Genomic DNA, 18797 nt, shown 5'->3' on the forward strand with positions numbered 1-18797 from the left:
TTTGTTCCCAAAATACTTCTTCCGGTTTGTCACAAGTTTCGGAAAGTTTTTTTCGAGTATGGCTCTGTGTGACGTTAGATGGAGCGGAATTTCCTTATATGGGTCCTCAGGGCAGTTCTGCCAGAAGAGCGCGCGCTACCGTATAGCAGAACACTGACTGAGAGCACAACAGACTTCACTGATCAGAGCGAGAGCGTCGCGAAAAGTCACAAAAGAAGTGTGTTTTTGATTGCCAGGGCAAGACAACCCTGCACAGATTACCTAAAGAAAAACAGCATTAAGGGACCAGTGGATGGAGTTTATTTTTACAGAGCATCAACGGAGTGGTGCGAGTGTTTTTGTGTGTTCCCTGCATTTCGAAGATGCTTGTTTTACAAACAAGGCCCAGTTTGATGACGGATTTGCGTATCGTTTATTTCTTAAGGATGATGCAATCCCAACGAAAAAGGGTCACGATCGTGCGTTGGAACCGCAGGCGGTGAGTAAAACTGCTTCAAATATCTCTGCCTCCTTGTTAGTGCGTCTGCCTCCCTTGCCGGAGACCCGGGTTCGAGCACCACTCGGAGCGAGTCGTTGCTGCTGCTGCTCTCATTCAGTTTCAGCCTCTGGATCTGATTCTGGATCATAAATTAACGGCTGAATCTGACTGTAAGCCATGGTTTGCTTTGGATGATGGGTTTTCCCTAACGGTAATGTCACAGCTTCCAAACGCTCTCAACGCAAAAGCCTACTGGCGCTCGTGATTCTTTAGCTCCGCCCACACGTCACGCCTCCAGCCGGTCATGTTTTTCCGGGAAAAATTGGTACAGACTATCTTTCTCTTATGAATATAATAAAACTAAAGACTTTTTGGAGTTATGAAGGATGCAGTACTACTCTATAGGTACTCAAGATTAACAGGATATTGAGTGAAAACGAGCATTTCACCCCCCCTTTAAATGTGTACATTTATCACAACGTCATGATAAAAATAAAAAAAAATCTGCTTTTACACAAACTGCATTGACATTTCTCAAGCTCAACTATTCAATCCTTTTCAGTGTTTTATATATATATATATATATAATATACAATTATTTTTATTTGCTATAATTAAAACAACAACAACAAACTTCTTAGACAAGTCCCAATACTACAATGGCATTTTAGTGCCACTTAAATATATATATATATATATATATATATATATATATATATATATATATATATATATATATATATAATAAGATTATGAGATTAAGGTCATAATATTTTGAGAATAAAGTCGAAATATTACGAAAATAAAGTCGAAGATGCAGGCCACTGGGATTGATTTGAATATTGTTGTGTCTGAGTGGCCGCAGCATCTTACTGGGATGAGGAAGAGTCAGTTGTAAGGACTCTTAATATCAAGAATATGATATTTATTAAGTACGAATGCGTTTTAATATTAATAGAATAAGGTCGAAATGTTACAAGATTAAAGTCAAAATATTTCGTGAATAAAGGCGAATATTACAAGAATACATTTTCACATTCTATATGGAATTTATTATCATAATATTAAACGGCAATATTATATATATTGTTTTTTTTGTTTTTTTTTCAATGTGGCACTAAAATGCCGTCGTACTTTTGTACATCCTTTCTACGACGGGAAAAAACTCTAACATTACAAGATTGATGTCGTAATATTTTGAGAATTAAGTCTAAATGTTTTGAGAATAAAGTCGTTAATAGGCCTACTACAAGAATAACATCGAAATATTACGAGAATAAAGTCAAAATATTATGAGATTAACGTTTAAATATTATGAGAATAAAGTCAAAATATTAAAATTTTAATCTCCTTATCTTAGATTTTTTTTTTTTCAACGTGGCACTAAAACGCCGTTATATCCCAAACATAGTTGCAAAATTTTAAATCCTTTTATAGTACTGATGCAAAATAACATAGATCATACAACATCCATTTGTTTAAAGTAAACAAATACAGGCCATATTTTGTACTTTCAAAGCTCTTTTATAATATTGTTTTACCTCTGCTTCAGGTTAATAACAATGGCCATTTGACGTTTGATGGGCCTCTTTCACAGCCGAAACCCAGTAATTTACAGGCACAACACGACAGAAACATCATTGCTCCATTTTGGACAGACATGGACAACACTGTCAGTGGAACAATCTCCTATCGTCAGGTCACCAGTGGTAGACTTTTACTAGCAGCTTCAAACAACATAAACCAGTATTTTCCTAATCTGAGCTTCACTGCATCATGGCTGTTCATTGCCACTTGGGATAAAGTTCCGTATTTTAACAACTTACAGTCGGTAAGTTATCTCTTTTGCTACTGAACTTACACACATCTAATAGTTTCTGGCAGTCTGGGAAATCTTTTTTTATTTTATTGTTTATGGTTGTCAGTCCTTTATTTGAGTAATTAATACAGTTGTGTTCACACATTTTACTTACGGATTGACAACCATATTCTATAATCAAACACACACTCGTAACTTTTCAGGACTCAAAAGTGTATTTTAGCTAAGCTGCTGTGTGAACGGCACCATACTTGACAATATTATCTGTCATGCTATACAGGCGAAGGGAGAGATTCTGCTTTACACAAATGCATCTAGTGTGTTCCTGGTTTTCACATGTGGTTTTGGTCATTTACAGAGACACAGATATAGTATAAGCTGAATATGATCTAAAGTTTTAGATCCTGTCACAACTTCAGGCCCAGACCATCCTATACACCAGGGTTATTCAAATCTTGCCATGGAGGGCCAATGTGGTACAGAGTTTGGCTCCAGCACTGATCAAAGTCACCTGCCTGTGATTTTCTAATGATCCCAAAGATATTGATTAGCATGCTCAGGTGTGTTTGACTAGGGTTGGAGCCAAACTCTGCACCGCATTGGCCCTCCAGGGCAGGATTTGAATAGCCCTGCTATACACCCTAACCTAACCCTAACTTTCAACACACCTTCCTGGGAGTTTGTAGTAGACCTAATAAGGTCTTGATTAGCTGTTCAGGTGTGTTTAATTGAGGCTGTAGCCAAGCTCTGCAGGACCGTTTTGACACTCCTGTTATACAAACACACACAAAACAATGTTGATTCTAGAGACAGCCCTATTATTTGTATGACCATCACAAACATACATACATGAATAAATAAAAGTCTAAATCCTTAGGCTGGGGCTATTCAAAATTATCAAAGGTTCTCTCTTGAATGGCATCTTCACTTCCTGTTTTCGTTTCTTCCTTTTCCTTGACATATCATTTTCTCACTTCTGTTTGTGTGTATACAGTGGGGATCGAAAGTTTGGGCACCCCTTGCAGAATCTGTGAAAATATGAGTAATTTTCAAAAAATAAGAGAGATCATACTAAATGCATGTTATTTTTTATTTAGTACTGTCCTGAGTAGGATATTGTACATAAAAGATATTAACATTTAGTCCACAAGACAAAAAAATTGCTGAAATTATTAAAATAACCCCACTCAAAAGTTTGGGAACCCTTGGTTCTTAATACTGTGTGCTGTTACCTGATGATCCTCGGCTGTCTTTCTGTTTTGTGATGGTTGTGCATGAGTCCCTTATTTGTTCTGAACAGTTAAACTGAGCAGCGTTCTTCAGAAAAATCTTTAAGGTCCGGCAGATTCTTCAGTTTTCCAGCATCTTTGCATGTTTGAACCCTTTCCAGCAGTGACTGTATGATTTTGAGATACATATTAAACATTTGGAATTTGAAGATCAATGTAAATTGTACTTAATTTGTGTACCGGGAAACATACAAGTATCTTCTGTTGCTTACGAAGGGCAGAACTAAATGGAAAACAATTATATTTCAACAAAATAAGAAAAATCTTCATCGTGTTCAAAAGTTCTTAAAGCTCTTAATGCATCCTGTTTCCTTCTGGAGCATCAGTGAATGTTTGAATCTTTTTTAATAGTTGTGTTTGAGTGCCTCAAATGTCCTCAGTCTGAAAAGATGTATCTCAAAATCATACAGTGACTGCTGGAAAGGGTTCAAACATGCAAAGATGCTGGAAAACTGAAGAATCTGCGGGACCTTAAAGATTTTTCTGAAGAACGCTGCTCAGTTTAACTATTCAGAACAAACAAGGGACTCATGCACAACCATCACAAAACAGAAAGACAGTCGAGGATCATCAGGTAACAGAACACAGTACTAAGAACCAAGGGTTCTCAAACTTTTGAGTGGGGTTATTTTAATAATTTCAGCAATTTCTTTGTCTTGTGGACTAAATGTTAATATCTTTTATGTACAATATCTTACTCAGTACAGTACTAAATAAATCCCAGATTTATTCGATCCCCACTGTATGTGTTCTTTATTATTAGAATTGTATTAGAATTCAGCTTGTTGCTGAAGACAAAAGATAGAATTACTCTCTGCCTATAAGTTATTAAAGATAATTTTCTGTTCCTGTAACAGAGTTCAACTTTTCAAGTTGTTTTGGTCTCTGGTTCCTGTCTGTCTTTTGTCATGATGAACTATGGAAATATCTCCTCTACGGATCATCCGTTTCAGGTCAGAAAGAATGAGAATCCTATATATCTGAACTCTGACATTAAGTGCTAATATAAGAGAACTTGTAAATAACTTGTGCTGCAAAGCCTTCATGATTGATTTATTTTTCACTTAGGCTGGCTATGGCACTGTAAACTCAACAAATTATTTTTCAATCCCGGTACCTGATGAAAATAAGCTCTTCAACTCCAGCAATTTCAATGTGGCGGGACGCTGGGCGTTTCGTGTTGATGGAGGACCCAAGGAGGGTAATTATTTAACTTTGTGTGTGCAGTGACTTTTCAAAATAAGAACCACGTCTAAATCAATTAAATTAAAGCTTATACAAAGCAGTAGAAAGTCTTCATGATCAGTTTAAAAAGTATGAATTTAAGTCACTGTAAACTGTTGGAATACCATGCATGACATGTCCCTGATCTATATTTTATGCAGTTTATTTTTTATTTTTTTGAGTACGTCTTAAAAAACAAAAACAACACACACACACACACACACACACACACACAAAACACTTTCACCACTTAAAAGTTGCTTAAGTAATTTCTGTGAAACACTGTTGACAATTGAAATCAACACCCACATAATTTTTGTATTATTTTGTTCTGTATGTTTGTACATAGTTCTGGCTGTGTAAATAGCTAGAGGAAAAAACAAAATGAACTGGACTGATCCGGGTTTTGTTTCCCAAAAGCAACTAGGTTGCAAGTTCCGTCATTAACAATAGAGTTTAATGGAACTTGCAAACATGGTTAGTAAATAATGCTTTTGGGAAACACACCTCAGACTGAGCGCTTCAACACTCTTGTAGCCAATCAGTAATAGGATGGGGAGGAGAGAGAGTGAGCAAGTGGGAGATTTCAAATATCAACAGTGTCTCTAAGTAACTGCTTACTGCACCTTTAATACTGATTACTTAATATTATGATGTTCCTTTGCATTAACAGGAATTTTCTACCCATATGGATATAACGATACAAAGAACCCTGCAGAGGATTTTGGAAGTTCTCCTCTGATCCCCCTGACACAGCCGTTTGTTTACTTTGGGCTTATTTATAATCAAATATACGTAAGCAGCGTTGTCACATTTATCACAGTGTACACCATGTTTTATTGAAACAACTTGAGAAACCTTATATTTTACATTATAAAAATGTCATTTGAAAGGCAAGATAACTGATCTTTTGTTGTTTTGGTCTCATAACAGGTGAATAATAAGGGTTATTTGACTTTTAATAACCAGTTTTACCAGTATTATCCCTATTATTTCCCTGCATCCGCGACTCGAGACATCATCGCTCCACTATGGATAGACATTGACATTACAAATAAAGGAAGCATCTCTTACCGGCAAGTAACAGATGGTTATCTCCTGAATCGGGCCTCTAGAGATATAAACCAATATTATCCCTACCTGAACTTCTCTGCCTCATGGGTTTTCATTGCTACGTGGCATAAAGTACCATACTATGAACACAGATGGACAGTAAGTCTCTTTGAACAAATGAGAAAGTGGTTTCTTTCACACAAATTTCTGATAAGAAATACTATACCACGTTCTTTGTAATTATGTAGTTATTCCCTTTATCTTCATAGGAGTCAATCTTTCAACTGGTTTTGGTGTCTGGCAAAAACATGTCATTTACACTCATGCATTATGGTCAAATTGCTCCACCCCCATATCCTGTAGAGGTAAAGTAATATGAAAAACACACTGATCAAAATATATTATTGGTATCACTTTATCATAAGTGTTTGATTTTAACTTTTCATTGTCATTGTTATTTTGATTGACAGTCTGGCTATGACACAACTGATTCAACTGATTTCTATTCAATTCCTGTCTCTGACACCACAAACCTGCCATACACGAGCAATGTCAATGTCATGGGTCGATGGGTATTTCGAACTGATAAAGCATCAGAAAACAATGGTGAAATAATATATCAATTTAGAATAAATGGCAGTTATTGCATATTTTGTTTAATAGTTGTTTATCGTATGTTGAACAATTCATTTGGCAATTAATATGTTGTGAAATGTTGTGATTTACAAATGAATTAAAATCACGAGTGTGCTGAAAAATAAACTTGTTTGCTTGCAGGACTGTTCTATCCATTTAGGAATGGGCGTAAACTGAACATCTCACCATATTATGGATTTTCTATTGGCTTTTTGCAGAAAACCTTTTCTTACTTCAGATTCAAATACAGATTTGTATATGTGAGCGGACACATTATTGCTACTGTATTAAAAAAAAAAAAAAAAAATAAATAAATTATCACTTATACCAGCCATTAAAAGTGTTTATCAACTTTTAATATCTGTTCATTCAAACCCATTTTAGGTTCACAAAAATGGATTTATTACTTTCAAATGGCCATTATTTCCATCAAGTCCCCCAACTCTTCCAGCAAATATAGACATTGTTGCTCCATTATGGACAGATATTGACAACAGTGATATTTACATTCAACAGTTCCATAGTGTCCGTCTACTGAAGCAAGTTACAAATGACATTCGGCAATATTTTCCTAATACAAATTTCACTGCCGACTCAGTTTTTATGTGTACTTGGGATAATGTGACATATTTCAACACTTTATCACAGGTAAAATTTGTTTCATTGTTTGTTTTCACTTGTCTTGTGACTGTGTGATAATCTGATGTGGTTTTGTTTTTCTTCTTCAGAATTCCTCTTTTCAAGTACTGCTGATCTCTGGTTCTGGATTGTCATTTATTGTATTTAATTATGGCAGGATTCCCCAAACTAAGCACATTGCACTGGTGAGAAAGCTTTTCAAAGGTCCCTGTGTGTGTATGTGTGTGTGCTCTTGTTTTTGTGACATATCAGGCACAACTCTGTATAATGACATGGATATGACACAGGTATTACAAGGAGAGGGTGACTTATGAGGACATAACCCATGTCCCCATTTTTCTAAACGCTTATGAATCATACAGAATGAGTTTTTTTTTTTTTTTTTTTTTTTGTTAGAAAGTAAAAACGCACAAAGTTTCTTGTGAGGGTTAGGGTTAGGTGTAGGGTTGGTGTAGGGCCATAGAATATACAATTTGTACAGTATAAAAACCATTACACCTATGGAATGAACCCACTTTTCACAATAACAAACGTGTGTGTGTGTGTGTGTGTGTGTGTGTGTGTTTTAATACCATTTAAAATATTCAGTTGAAATGTATTTGTAGAGATGCAATAGAGTTGTTTTACAGTAATGCAAGATTTATGCTAAAGCTCCTCTTTTACACAGACCTGTAACAAACATGTTTGTAATCATTATTTAGGCTGGATATGATACTATTGATGCCACCAGTTATTATACAGTCCCTGTGTCTAACGTTGCTAACCTGAGCAACTCCACAAATGTCAATGTAAAGGGACGTTGGGCTTTTCGTGTCGACGCTTTGCCAACAGAACATAGTAATGCATTTTTTCCCCCTTCTTTCTTTTCCTAAACATCATTAACTTCCGGTCATTCTATGTCCCGTACCAAGGCCATAAATTGCAATGACATGTATTTTTCCAGGTCTGTTTTATCCAACTGGCTATCAGGACTCTCTGAATCCCTGTCCAAGTAATGCAAACTTAACAGCTCTGCACTTGCAGTATCCTTTCTTGTACTATGGACGCAAAAACTACGACATATATGTGAGATGTTATATTAAACACATTACATTTGAAGTACATTAATTTATTACAAGTCATGTTGATTATTTAAATGTACAAATCTTTACTATAGGTCAGCAATAATGGACATTTGATGTTTGAACCATTTTATGAAAGAATCCCCAAGGCTTTCCCTACCAACTCTACTAGAGACATTATAGCTCCACTCTGGGCAAAATTTGACTGTAGAGTCAGTGGAAGCATCTCCTACCACGTGGTGACGCGAGGCCATATCCTGAATCGGGCAAGAAATGATATCAAACAGTATTTCCCTCAGTTTGGGTTCTCAGTATATTCAGTCTTCATTGCTACTTGGAATAGAGTGCCGTACTTGAACAGCCCCACGACGGTATGTAGATTGAAAGGCTATGTTAATCTTCTTAAACTTAAGTTAAGTATAAATCTAGGTAGATATTAAAATTCAGTTTTACATTCATGAAACAATCAATTATTTCAAAAGGATTGCAAACATTTAGCTTAAACGAGTTTTGTCCCTTTTCCTAGGAATCCACCTTCCAAGTCGTTCTAGTCATTTGCAGAACTCTTTCCTTTGTCATAATGAACTACGGAAATATCTCCTCAACTGATCAAAGTTTTCAGGTTGGACAGAATAAGAATCTTGTTACAAAACTTTGAAATTTAGATTAAATTAATGGAACCCTAGATGTCTTTCAGTGGATTTAGTGATGAGAAAATGTTCCAAAGATCATATTAAGTAGTCATTGATATTTCATTTATTAAATGCATGTTTTTGTTTGTCTGTTTGTTTACTCACAGGCTGGTTATGACACAATAAACTCAACAAATTATTTTTCAATCCCTGTTTCTGATGAAAATAAATTGTTCAACTCCAGTAATGTTAATGTGCCGGGACGTTGGGTATTTCGTGTTGATGGTGGACCAGAGGAGGGTAACTTCACTGTTTCATATAAACAAATATCACATTATTTGATAAATAGCTGTGAAGTATAACATGGAAGAAGAATGTAGGCATTTTGATGCTTACGTTTAAATTTTTAATGTGTTTCATATTTATATTATTGTGAATATTAGGGACATTCTACCCATATGGAGGTGTAGAAGATAAGATGAGCCCGAGGTCAGATGATGGAAGTTCTCCACTGATTCCTCTGCTACAGCCATTTGTGTACTTTGGACGTGAATATGACAAAATATTTGTAAGAAACATTGTGATATGCATGACATTCATCAATATATATTCTCTATAGATGATACAACTTCAAAGACTGGTTTTGATCCTACAGGTGAATAATAATGGAGACCTGACCTTTGATGAGCCATTTTTCTGGTGGCGTGCCAATTATTTTCCTGCATACTCGTCTGTAGACATCATCGCACCACTATGGACAGATATTGATAACAGTAAGAAAGGAACCATCTCTTACAGACAAGTAACAGATGCTCATCTCTTGAATCGTGCTTCAAGAGACATAAACAAATATTTTCCCAACTTGAAATTCTCTGCCACTTGGGTTTTTATTGCTACATGGGATAAAGTACCATATTTTGGAAACATAAAGGCAGTAAGTTTCTCTATTAGTTAGTATTCTGTTAAATTAAATATATATTATATATTATTGCTTGCATTAATAAAGAAGTTATGCTTTCATCCAGGAGTCAACCTTCCAAGTGGTTTTGGTGTCTGGCAAAAACATGTCATTTACTCTTATGCATTATGATTTTATCACTCCCACCGAAAGTGTAGAGGTAAAGAAGTTTAAAAAATGCATCAAAATATTATGATACCATATTTTATGATATATAGAAGTGTGAAATATTTTTGGATTTAATGGGATTTTTTTCTTTGTGTTTTTCTTCATTAACAGTCCGGCCTTGACACAATTAACTCTACTAATTTCTTTTCAATCCCTGTTTCTGACGTCACAAATCTGACATATTCAAGCAATGTCAATGTCACGGGTAGATGGGTGTTTCGAGTTGATAATTCATCAGAAAACAATAGTATGTATGTTTATTCATGAAACATGTAATTAAAAGATATCTCATTTTTTGTAACACTTTAGATTAGGGAACACATATTCACTATTAACTAAGATTTTTCCCTCAATAAACTGCTCATTACTGCTTATTGATACCAATTAAGGTAGTTGTATTAAGTTTAGAAAAACAGTAGGGTTAAGGGCTCTAGAATATGGTCATTAAGAATAAGGCTTTAATATGTGCTTTATCAGGGCTAATAAACAGTCAATGTGCTAGCTATGCAGTAAGCAGCATGATAAGTAATAAGCAACTATTTAATAGTGAATAGTGTTCCTTAGTCTAAAGTGTTACCCTAATGTCATTGTTTTTCTCAAAACATTTTTATTTCCTACAACAGAGATGTATGTTTTTAAGGTTGATATGTATGTAATGTCTGCCTCTGTTTTGTTTTGCAGGATTATGTAGCGAAACTAATCCCAAAGGTACAATAATATTACATCGACAATTTAGTTTATAGCTAAATGTAGTGAAATGGTAGTCCCCTGCTGGTGGAATGACCAGTCCTTAGCCATCTCTAAGAAACTGTTTAAAATACATCTCTTCCATCAGCAGCCTCTAACAATAGCACTCACTATTATTTTTCTATTCTATTCATATCTACTTGTTTTCTTTGAATTTCTTACAAAAATGACAGTAAAATAAAAAATAACACTAGCGTTCTCTATTCCTTTTCTTGTTCTTGTTGATTTGTTTTCTTTTCATTTATTAAAAAAAATAGTTAAAATTAAAATACTAAAATAGTCTAAAAATAAAGATAATTAAATAAAAAAGAAAATGATGCAAATATCATGTCTATAGCAGGTTGTAGATCCAAATTGGCTCACGTACCCTCAGGTATTTTAGTTAAATGTTGAATACAATTTAAAATAAATAAATAATTCCTTTAATGTGTGAAATATATCAGCTGAAACCTCATCATCTTTTGATGATATTCACTGTTTTGAATCTTTCAAATTAACGTGATTCGTGCAGAATTAATTATCAACGTATCAATAACTTACAATATGTATCAATCAAAATATATTTTATAAATTAATTGAGTTTTATCAGTCATTGAGATATTATGGTACATATGTTTAACTGACAGCTTTATGTAAATATGCCTTTTGTTAGGCCACATGATTTCAGTAGTGAATAATATTTATTAATATTTTATGTGTGAAAAAAAAAAAGATTTAGCTTTTTTGATTATTGTCAATGAGTTATTACAAAAACTGTACATATTGAACCAGGATCTAAACTTGACCACAAAATAAAATAAAAAATAATAATAAAATAAATAAATATAGGTGCATGATGCCCTCTGCAGCAGTAGCACTTGAGAAGTTCTTGGGTAGTTCAACATTGTGTCCTTTGTGTTAGCTTCCTCAGATGATGTTTCTAGTGCTCTGATATGTGGAAGAACTCCAGTTACCACCAGCAGCAGGATAGTAGGAGGTCAGAATGCTTCAGCTGGACGCTGGCCCTGGCAGGCTAGTCTTCTTCGGTTAAGCAGGCACATCTGTGGAGGTTCTCTTATCAACAAAGAGTGGGTGCTGTCTGCTGCCCACTGCGTTCATGGGTAATCTCATTCAGCTAGCTGTACTTGCAAATTAATTACCTCAACGTTCATAGATGCTTTGAGTAGCTTACATTTTAATTGAGGAATTGATTTAACCCTATAAAGCCTACAGTAACACGTGTGATATGTTTATTTCTATGGCTTCGTAATTATCAACATGATCAAAACCTGAAAAACCTGTTGCACACAATGTACTATATGCCTTCTGTCACCCGATTGCCTTTTTAGCAAGTAAATGTTCTTCCAAAAAAATGAAAATAAAATAAAAAATCCACTATCAGGTTGTAGTTCATAGTATTTCATTTTGTTTTATTAATCTTTAAATAATTTTTGTAATGTAAATGTAATAATAATAATAATTAATATATTATTAGTATTTCAAGATGATCACTTACTTGACTAAAATAACCTAGGTTTACTTGATTTCCCAAACATTTATATATATATATATATATATATATATATATATATATATATATATATATATATATATATATATATATATATATATATATATATATATATATATTTCATATTAAAATGTATCAAATATGATTCATCAGGATTCTGAGGAGAGTTTATTTGTTGACCGCTCAATTATTATTGCATTGCATTGCATTATATGTTTTGAAACCTCAGAGATTTAATCACAAAACATTTAAATATACTAGATTAATATTATAATGTTTAAAATATATCACTGATTTATGTGCATTTCATCCTAATTTCTGATAATATATTTTGAGTAACAATAAAAAAAAAAGTCAATTATTTTGGGCTTCTGATTAAAACTGATGTTTTTCCTCTTTGAATGTGAGCTCCACATTCTCACAATATGAGCCATAAATGTATAAGCCAATGATTCAAAACATCTGCAAACTTTTTATTTTGTCTAAAGGTTCAATAAATTGCTCAATTAAAAAATAAATAAATCTATTTATTTATGACTGTTATTTAATGACTGCTATTTTAAATGTCAGGCTTTACAGAGTTACAACTCTTCTTCATTCTTACTTTTTTTTCCCTTTTACTTTTCCTCAGGTATCCCACCATTGATTTCACTGTAGTTTTGGGGCATCAGACCCAGGAAGGGTTCAACCCCAATCAAATATTCAGATATGTGAGGTTAATCATCAAACATCCCAATTATAATTTAACGAATGACAACGATATTGCTCTTCTCAAATTGAGGTCACCCATCACCTTCACTGACTACATCAGACCCGTGTGTATAGCAGCTCATGACAGTGTGTTCAACAGCGGCACAGACAGCTGGGTCACTGGATGGGGAAACATTAGTGAAGGAGGTGAGAATTCATTTATGTCACTTCTAAATTACATTAAAATTAAAACGTGAACAGGATTAAGAATTTCTCATGGTAGACGATGATTATGCAGAGTAAGTAACATGTCATGTCTTTCCTACAGTGCCCCTTCCATCCCCTAATGTTCTACAGGAAGTGGAGGTTCCTGTAGTTGGTAACAGACAGTGCAACTGTCTCTATGGAGTTGGAAATATAACAGACAACATGATCTGTGCTGGCAATGACTCATGTCAGGTACAGAAACCCTGAACAAATCATGTTCATCCCAAATTTGTGTTTACGAGATAAACAACGAGTGCTTCACATTAGGAATAAATAAATAAATAGCTAGGCTTGATAAAAGTTGTGAGTTTCATGTCCAATCTTCAGATATTCAGTACTGATTCAAATGATTAATCGCATCCAAAATAAAAGTTCTTGTATACACGACATATGTATGTGTACTGTGTATATATATTATGTATATATAAATATACACACATACAGTATATATTACATGCATATTCATTTATATACAAATTGGTATACAACAATTTAACATACTGCCCACTCATACTAAGGGGCATACTCTTGATCTTGTTTGCTGTTTTGGTATAACACCTTTTAATTGTACTGTTTCTGATCTATCCATATCAGATCACTTTCTGGTCTCATTCTGTGCCAAACTGGCCATTTTTAAGGTAAACCTGTGTCGCCCGATTACATTTCGGAATATTAAGAACATTGATTTGCCTACTCTTGCTGATGAACTTGCCATCTTTTCCAGTAAATCTGATTTCACTACTGTTGATGAACTGGTAAAATATTACAATGATGGACTGAACATGCTTTTAGATGAATTCGCACCCGTGAAAACGTGAAGGGTTTCATTTGTGCATTCAGCTCCTTGGTTTACACCTGAACTGTTGTGAACTTAAAACTAAAGGCCGTAGGTTAGAGCGGCTGTACGTCAGGTCTGGCCTTACCGTTCATAAAAACATGTATGCTGAACATATTCAAAATTATAAAAATGCACTGACTACAGCTAAATCCGATTACTACTCCAATGTAATTGGAGTTAGCAATGGGAACTCTAGGTCACTTTTCTCGGTGGTAAACAATATTCTGAAACCACCTGATTCTTTGCCATCTGATATGTATTCCACTGACTTATGTGATCGCTTTTTGACTTTTTTTACATCTAAGGTTGAAAATGTACATCGGCAATTACTTACTGGTACTCTTCACAATGACTCCTGTCAGTCTATCACTCACACACCTCCCCACTCTGTCTTCACTAACTTTACACTACCAACTACTTCAGAGATAGTGGGTCTGATAGGTAAATCTAAATCTTCGACTTGTCAATTAGACCCTCTACCAACTCCTTTAGTTAAAGCTTGTTTACCAGCCCTTTTGCCATTGATAACTAAAATTGTTCATGCTTCACTTGGTTCTGGTTTTGTATCGCCATCTCTTAAATCTGCTATTATTACACACATACTTAAGAAACCAGGGGGTGATCCATTTGATTTTGAGAATTTTCGTCCAATTTCAAATTTACCATTCATCTCTAAGGTAGTTGAAAAGTGTATTGCAATTCAAATTCATGAACATCTGTCCAATAATAACTTGTATGAACAATTCCAATCTGGTTTTCGTCCCCACCACAGCACTGAGACTGCTCTTGTCAGAATAACCAATGATCTACTGTTGGCAGCTGACTCTGGGCTTTTAACTATACTTGTCCTCCTTGACTTGAGCGCTGCCTTTGATACTGTCTCACATAATGTACTTCTTGACAGATTAGTCTCCATTGGTATTACTGGCACTGTTCTGTCTTGGTTTAGTTCATATCTATCTGGACGCAGTCAGCGTATTCAACTAAAAGGTTTTAGTTCAAGAATATCTACAGTCACCACTGGTGTTCCCCAAGGTTCTGTTTTGGGCCCGCTTCTCTTCATTATATATATATGCTCCCTCTTGGTAATATTTTAAGGAAATATGGTATTAATTTTCACTGTTATGCGGATGACACCCAACTTTACCTGTCTGCCAAAACTTCCGGTTCTTTTCCTCCGCCATCTTTGTCAAGCTGTTTAGCTGAAATTAAAGACTGGCTTTCAGCGAACTTCTTGAAATTAAATGGCAATAAAACTGAGGCTCTGCTTGTTGGCACTAGATCTGTTGTGTCTAAATCTAATTGTTTCTCTTTACACATTGATAATACTGCAATCTGTCCTTCCTCTCAGGTTAAAAGTTTGGGTGTCATCATGGATAGCACACAATCTTTTAAAGCTCAGATTAATAATATCACACGGATTGCATACTTCCATTTGCGCAATATTAATCGTCTACGTCCATTTCTTTCAAATAATAATACTGCAGTTCTCATTCACGCACTAGTCACCTCACGTATAGACTACAGCAATGCTCTTCTCACAGGTATTCCCTCCAAATTGCTACATAAACTTCAACTGGTTCAGAATTCTGCAGCTCGTGTTCTCTCTAGAACACCTTATACTGATCACATTTCTCCGGTTCTCCAGCAATTGCACTGGCTTCCAGTAAAATATAGAGTTGAATTCAAAATCTTGCTACTCACTTATAAGGCACTTCATAATCTTGCACCACAATACCTTACTCAACTTCTCCAGGTTTATACTCCTTCACGTGCACTTAGATCTTCATCTTCAATTTCTCTTGTGGTACCTCGGATTCGACTTACTACTATGGGTGCCAGATCTTTTAGTTATGTTGCCCCCCGCCAATGGAACTCCCTTCCCCTCGATGTTCGCAATAGCAATTGCTTGTTGACTTTTACAAAGCGTCTTAAGACATATCTTTTTATACAGGCTTTTTTATAAAAAATTTTATTGAGACTTAAATCCACTTTATATGTATATGCTGTTTGTTTCTTGTTTGTTTTGTCTTATGCAGTGACCTGTATATTGCTTGTAAGGTGACCTTGGGTGTTCTGAAAGGCGCCATGAAATAAAATGCATTATTATTATTATTATATTCTTATATTATATATAAACATATTTAATATGTAAACATAACATATTTTTCTTCAATATATACATGCATATATATATATATATATATATATATATATATATATATATATATATATATATATATATATATATATATATATAATTGATGTGCACATTATACACACATATATTATGTATTTTGGATGTGATTTATCGTTTGACAGCACTAAAACTCAGAGATATATTTCTTTTAACAAACTGTTTGATTTTAATAAATAATATTTTGGCAAATGTTTATATATTATAATTATTGTGTAGCCAACATGTAATACCGTTCAGAAGTTTGAGGTTGGTAAGATTTTAATACTTTTGCTCACCAAGGCTACATTTATATATATATATATATATATATATATATATATATATATATATATATATATATATATATATATATATGCTACATTTATATATATATATATATATATATATATATATATATATATATATATATATATATATATATATATAAAATCTTGCTGACACCAAATCTTTGAATGGTAGTGTACATTAAATTTTTTGATGTGTATTTTCAGGGGGATTCAGGAGGTCCGATGGTGAGCAGACAGAGCTCTGTATGGGTTCAGTCTGGTATCGTTAGCTTTGGAACTGGCTGTGCTCGACCTGAACTTCCCGGTGTGTACACCAGAGTATCACGTTATCAGGAATGGATCAGCTCCTTTGTGTGCAGCGATCCTCCAGGTTTTGTGCAGTTTACCTCTGCTGGAGCTAACCCTGACTACAGTTACAGCTGTCCTGGTCTTCCTCCTCCTCCTCCTACTCCTTCCTCAGTTCTATCTTCTGAAATATCTCCACCACAAAAATTATGGCCATTATGTTTTCTGTTGCTTCTACCAATACTTGGCTTAATTTTGTATGCAATGAAACACCGTTTAGGGTCATGCATTAAAAGATGCATTCATTTGATCAGAAGTGACAATAATGACATTTATAGTGATACAAAAGTTTTATATACCAAATAAACGCTGTTCTTTTGGAAATATTCAACGAATCCTGAAAAGAAAAGTAATATTTCCCCCAAAATATGAAGCAGCATAATTGTTTTAACATTGGTGTTAAGAAATGTTTCCTGGACAGCAAATCAGTAACGATGCTGAAAATTCAGCTTTGCATCAAAGGAATAAAATACATTTAAAAATATTTTCTAATGGGAAAAAGCTCATTTAAATCATAATAACATTTCACAACATTGAAAGTAATGCAGCCTTGGTAAACTTTTGAATGGTACTGTATGTTCAAAAATAGACAAAAAGCAGTGACAGCAGAAATGGGGTATGCATATGTATACATTGAGCTAAAAAGTTTTGATCTTACAATATTTAGTTGTTTTTTATTTCTTCATTGACTTTTAAATAGCTATAAATAACAATTCATTTATTCCATATCCTGGATCTGATCAATAGTATATTGGGGAATAATAATCTGTTATTTACTCTTTACTTCTAATTCAATTCTATAGTATATATATATATATATATATATATATATATATATATATATATATATATATATATAAATATCTGTCAAAGATTTTTGTGGCTTTTGAAATATAGCATGTATCTGTTTCTAACAAATTATGTTTATTTTACTGAATATTAATGTAGAAAAAAAATATCACTTTCTATTTTATTTCCTATTCTGTTCATGTTTTATACTGTATATTTTTAAACAAGATGTGTATCTTTATGTGAACCAATTAGATGTGTATCTTTACATATCACATAATCAACTAGCCAGATGTCCACAGATGACCACATATGGACAGTAGAATTGATTTCAGTTGATTAAGTGTTTGTTTATTAACTGCTGTTTTACTTAAACTGATATCTGGTTGGGCTGACAATATTACCTTATTTCCTTTTTCTTCTGTGTGTATCCTTTTCACTCATTGTAATTATTAAATACAACTTGTAACACTTTTCAATATGTAATACACTTTAAATAAATATTCTGGTTGTGGTGGTATAATTCCTATAACAGACATAATTTCTTATTGTAGTTATTTATTTATTTATTTATTAACGAAGAGTGCACTATAATGGGGGTGGGGGGTAGGTCAAATGGAAGCCTATAGAAAATGAAGAATTTTATATTTCTATATAAGTGCCTGACTGATCTGGCAGTGTGTTTTGGGTCATTGTCTAACCGGTTGTCTAATATTGGTAGCCAAGATGATTTTGTACGCTTCCAAATTCATTCTGCTACTGCCATCATACATTACGTCATCAATAAAATTAAGAGGTCCTGTTCTGATGGTTATTAAACAGTAAGCAAAAAGCTGCAAGCTGCATTCTGTCGTGCCCATTGACTGCCCCTGGATCCTGTGTTGTGTTTTGCTCTCAATGTGTCCCGTGAACATTCTGTTCCCCCGTCCAGCCCAGGGAGGGCTTGCATTCCCCCGTCCAGCCCAGAGAGGGCACATGTTCCCAAGTCAAGCCCAGGCATGGCCACAGTTCCAGAGTCAAGCCCAGGGAGGGCTGCTGCTCCTTCATCAGCCCCATGGAGGCACTCAGAACCCCAAAATTTTGCCCAAAGAATTTCTTTGGGGGGGGGGGGGGTTATAGGGCTCCGGCCATAGAAGCCGGGCCAAGTGCTGAGGCCAAGCCCATGGA

At 34.4% G+C, this 18797-nt stretch overlaps 1 protein-coding gene across 1 annotated transcript; it reads left to right on the plus strand.

Moving 5' to 3' along the window:
- Positions 1–2068: 2068 nt before the first annotated feature.
- LOC113056404 (uncharacterized) lies at positions 2069–17212 on the plus strand. The gene is made up of 24 exons (XM_026223172.1): positions 2069–2309; positions 4444–4539; positions 4655–4787; positions 5484–5605; positions 5744–6022; positions 6133–6228; positions 6334–6469; positions 6641–6759; positions 6884–7147; positions 7228–7323; positions 7840–7975; positions 8082–8203; positions 8295–8570; positions 8726–8821; positions 8999–9131; positions 9275–9399; positions 9487–9765; positions 9857–9949; positions 10069–10204; positions 10639–10665; positions 11606–11804; positions 12846–13111; positions 13233–13363; positions 16701–17212. The coding sequence occupies exons 1-24, from the start codon at positions 2139–2141 to the stop codon at positions 17145–17147; spliced, it is 3978 nt and encodes a 1325-aa protein (XP_026078957.1). The 5' UTR covers positions 2069–2138; the 3' UTR covers positions 17148–17212.
- The last annotated feature ends 1585 nt before the right edge of the window (positions 17213–18797 follow it).

This window comes from Carassius auratus, chromosome 37 (genome assembly GCF_003368295.1).
Source record: "Carassius auratus strain Wakin chromosome 37, ASM336829v1, whole genome shotgun sequence".
In the NCBI taxonomy this organism is placed as follows: Eukaryota; Metazoa; Chordata; class Actinopteri; order Cypriniformes; family Cyprinidae; genus Carassius; species Carassius auratus.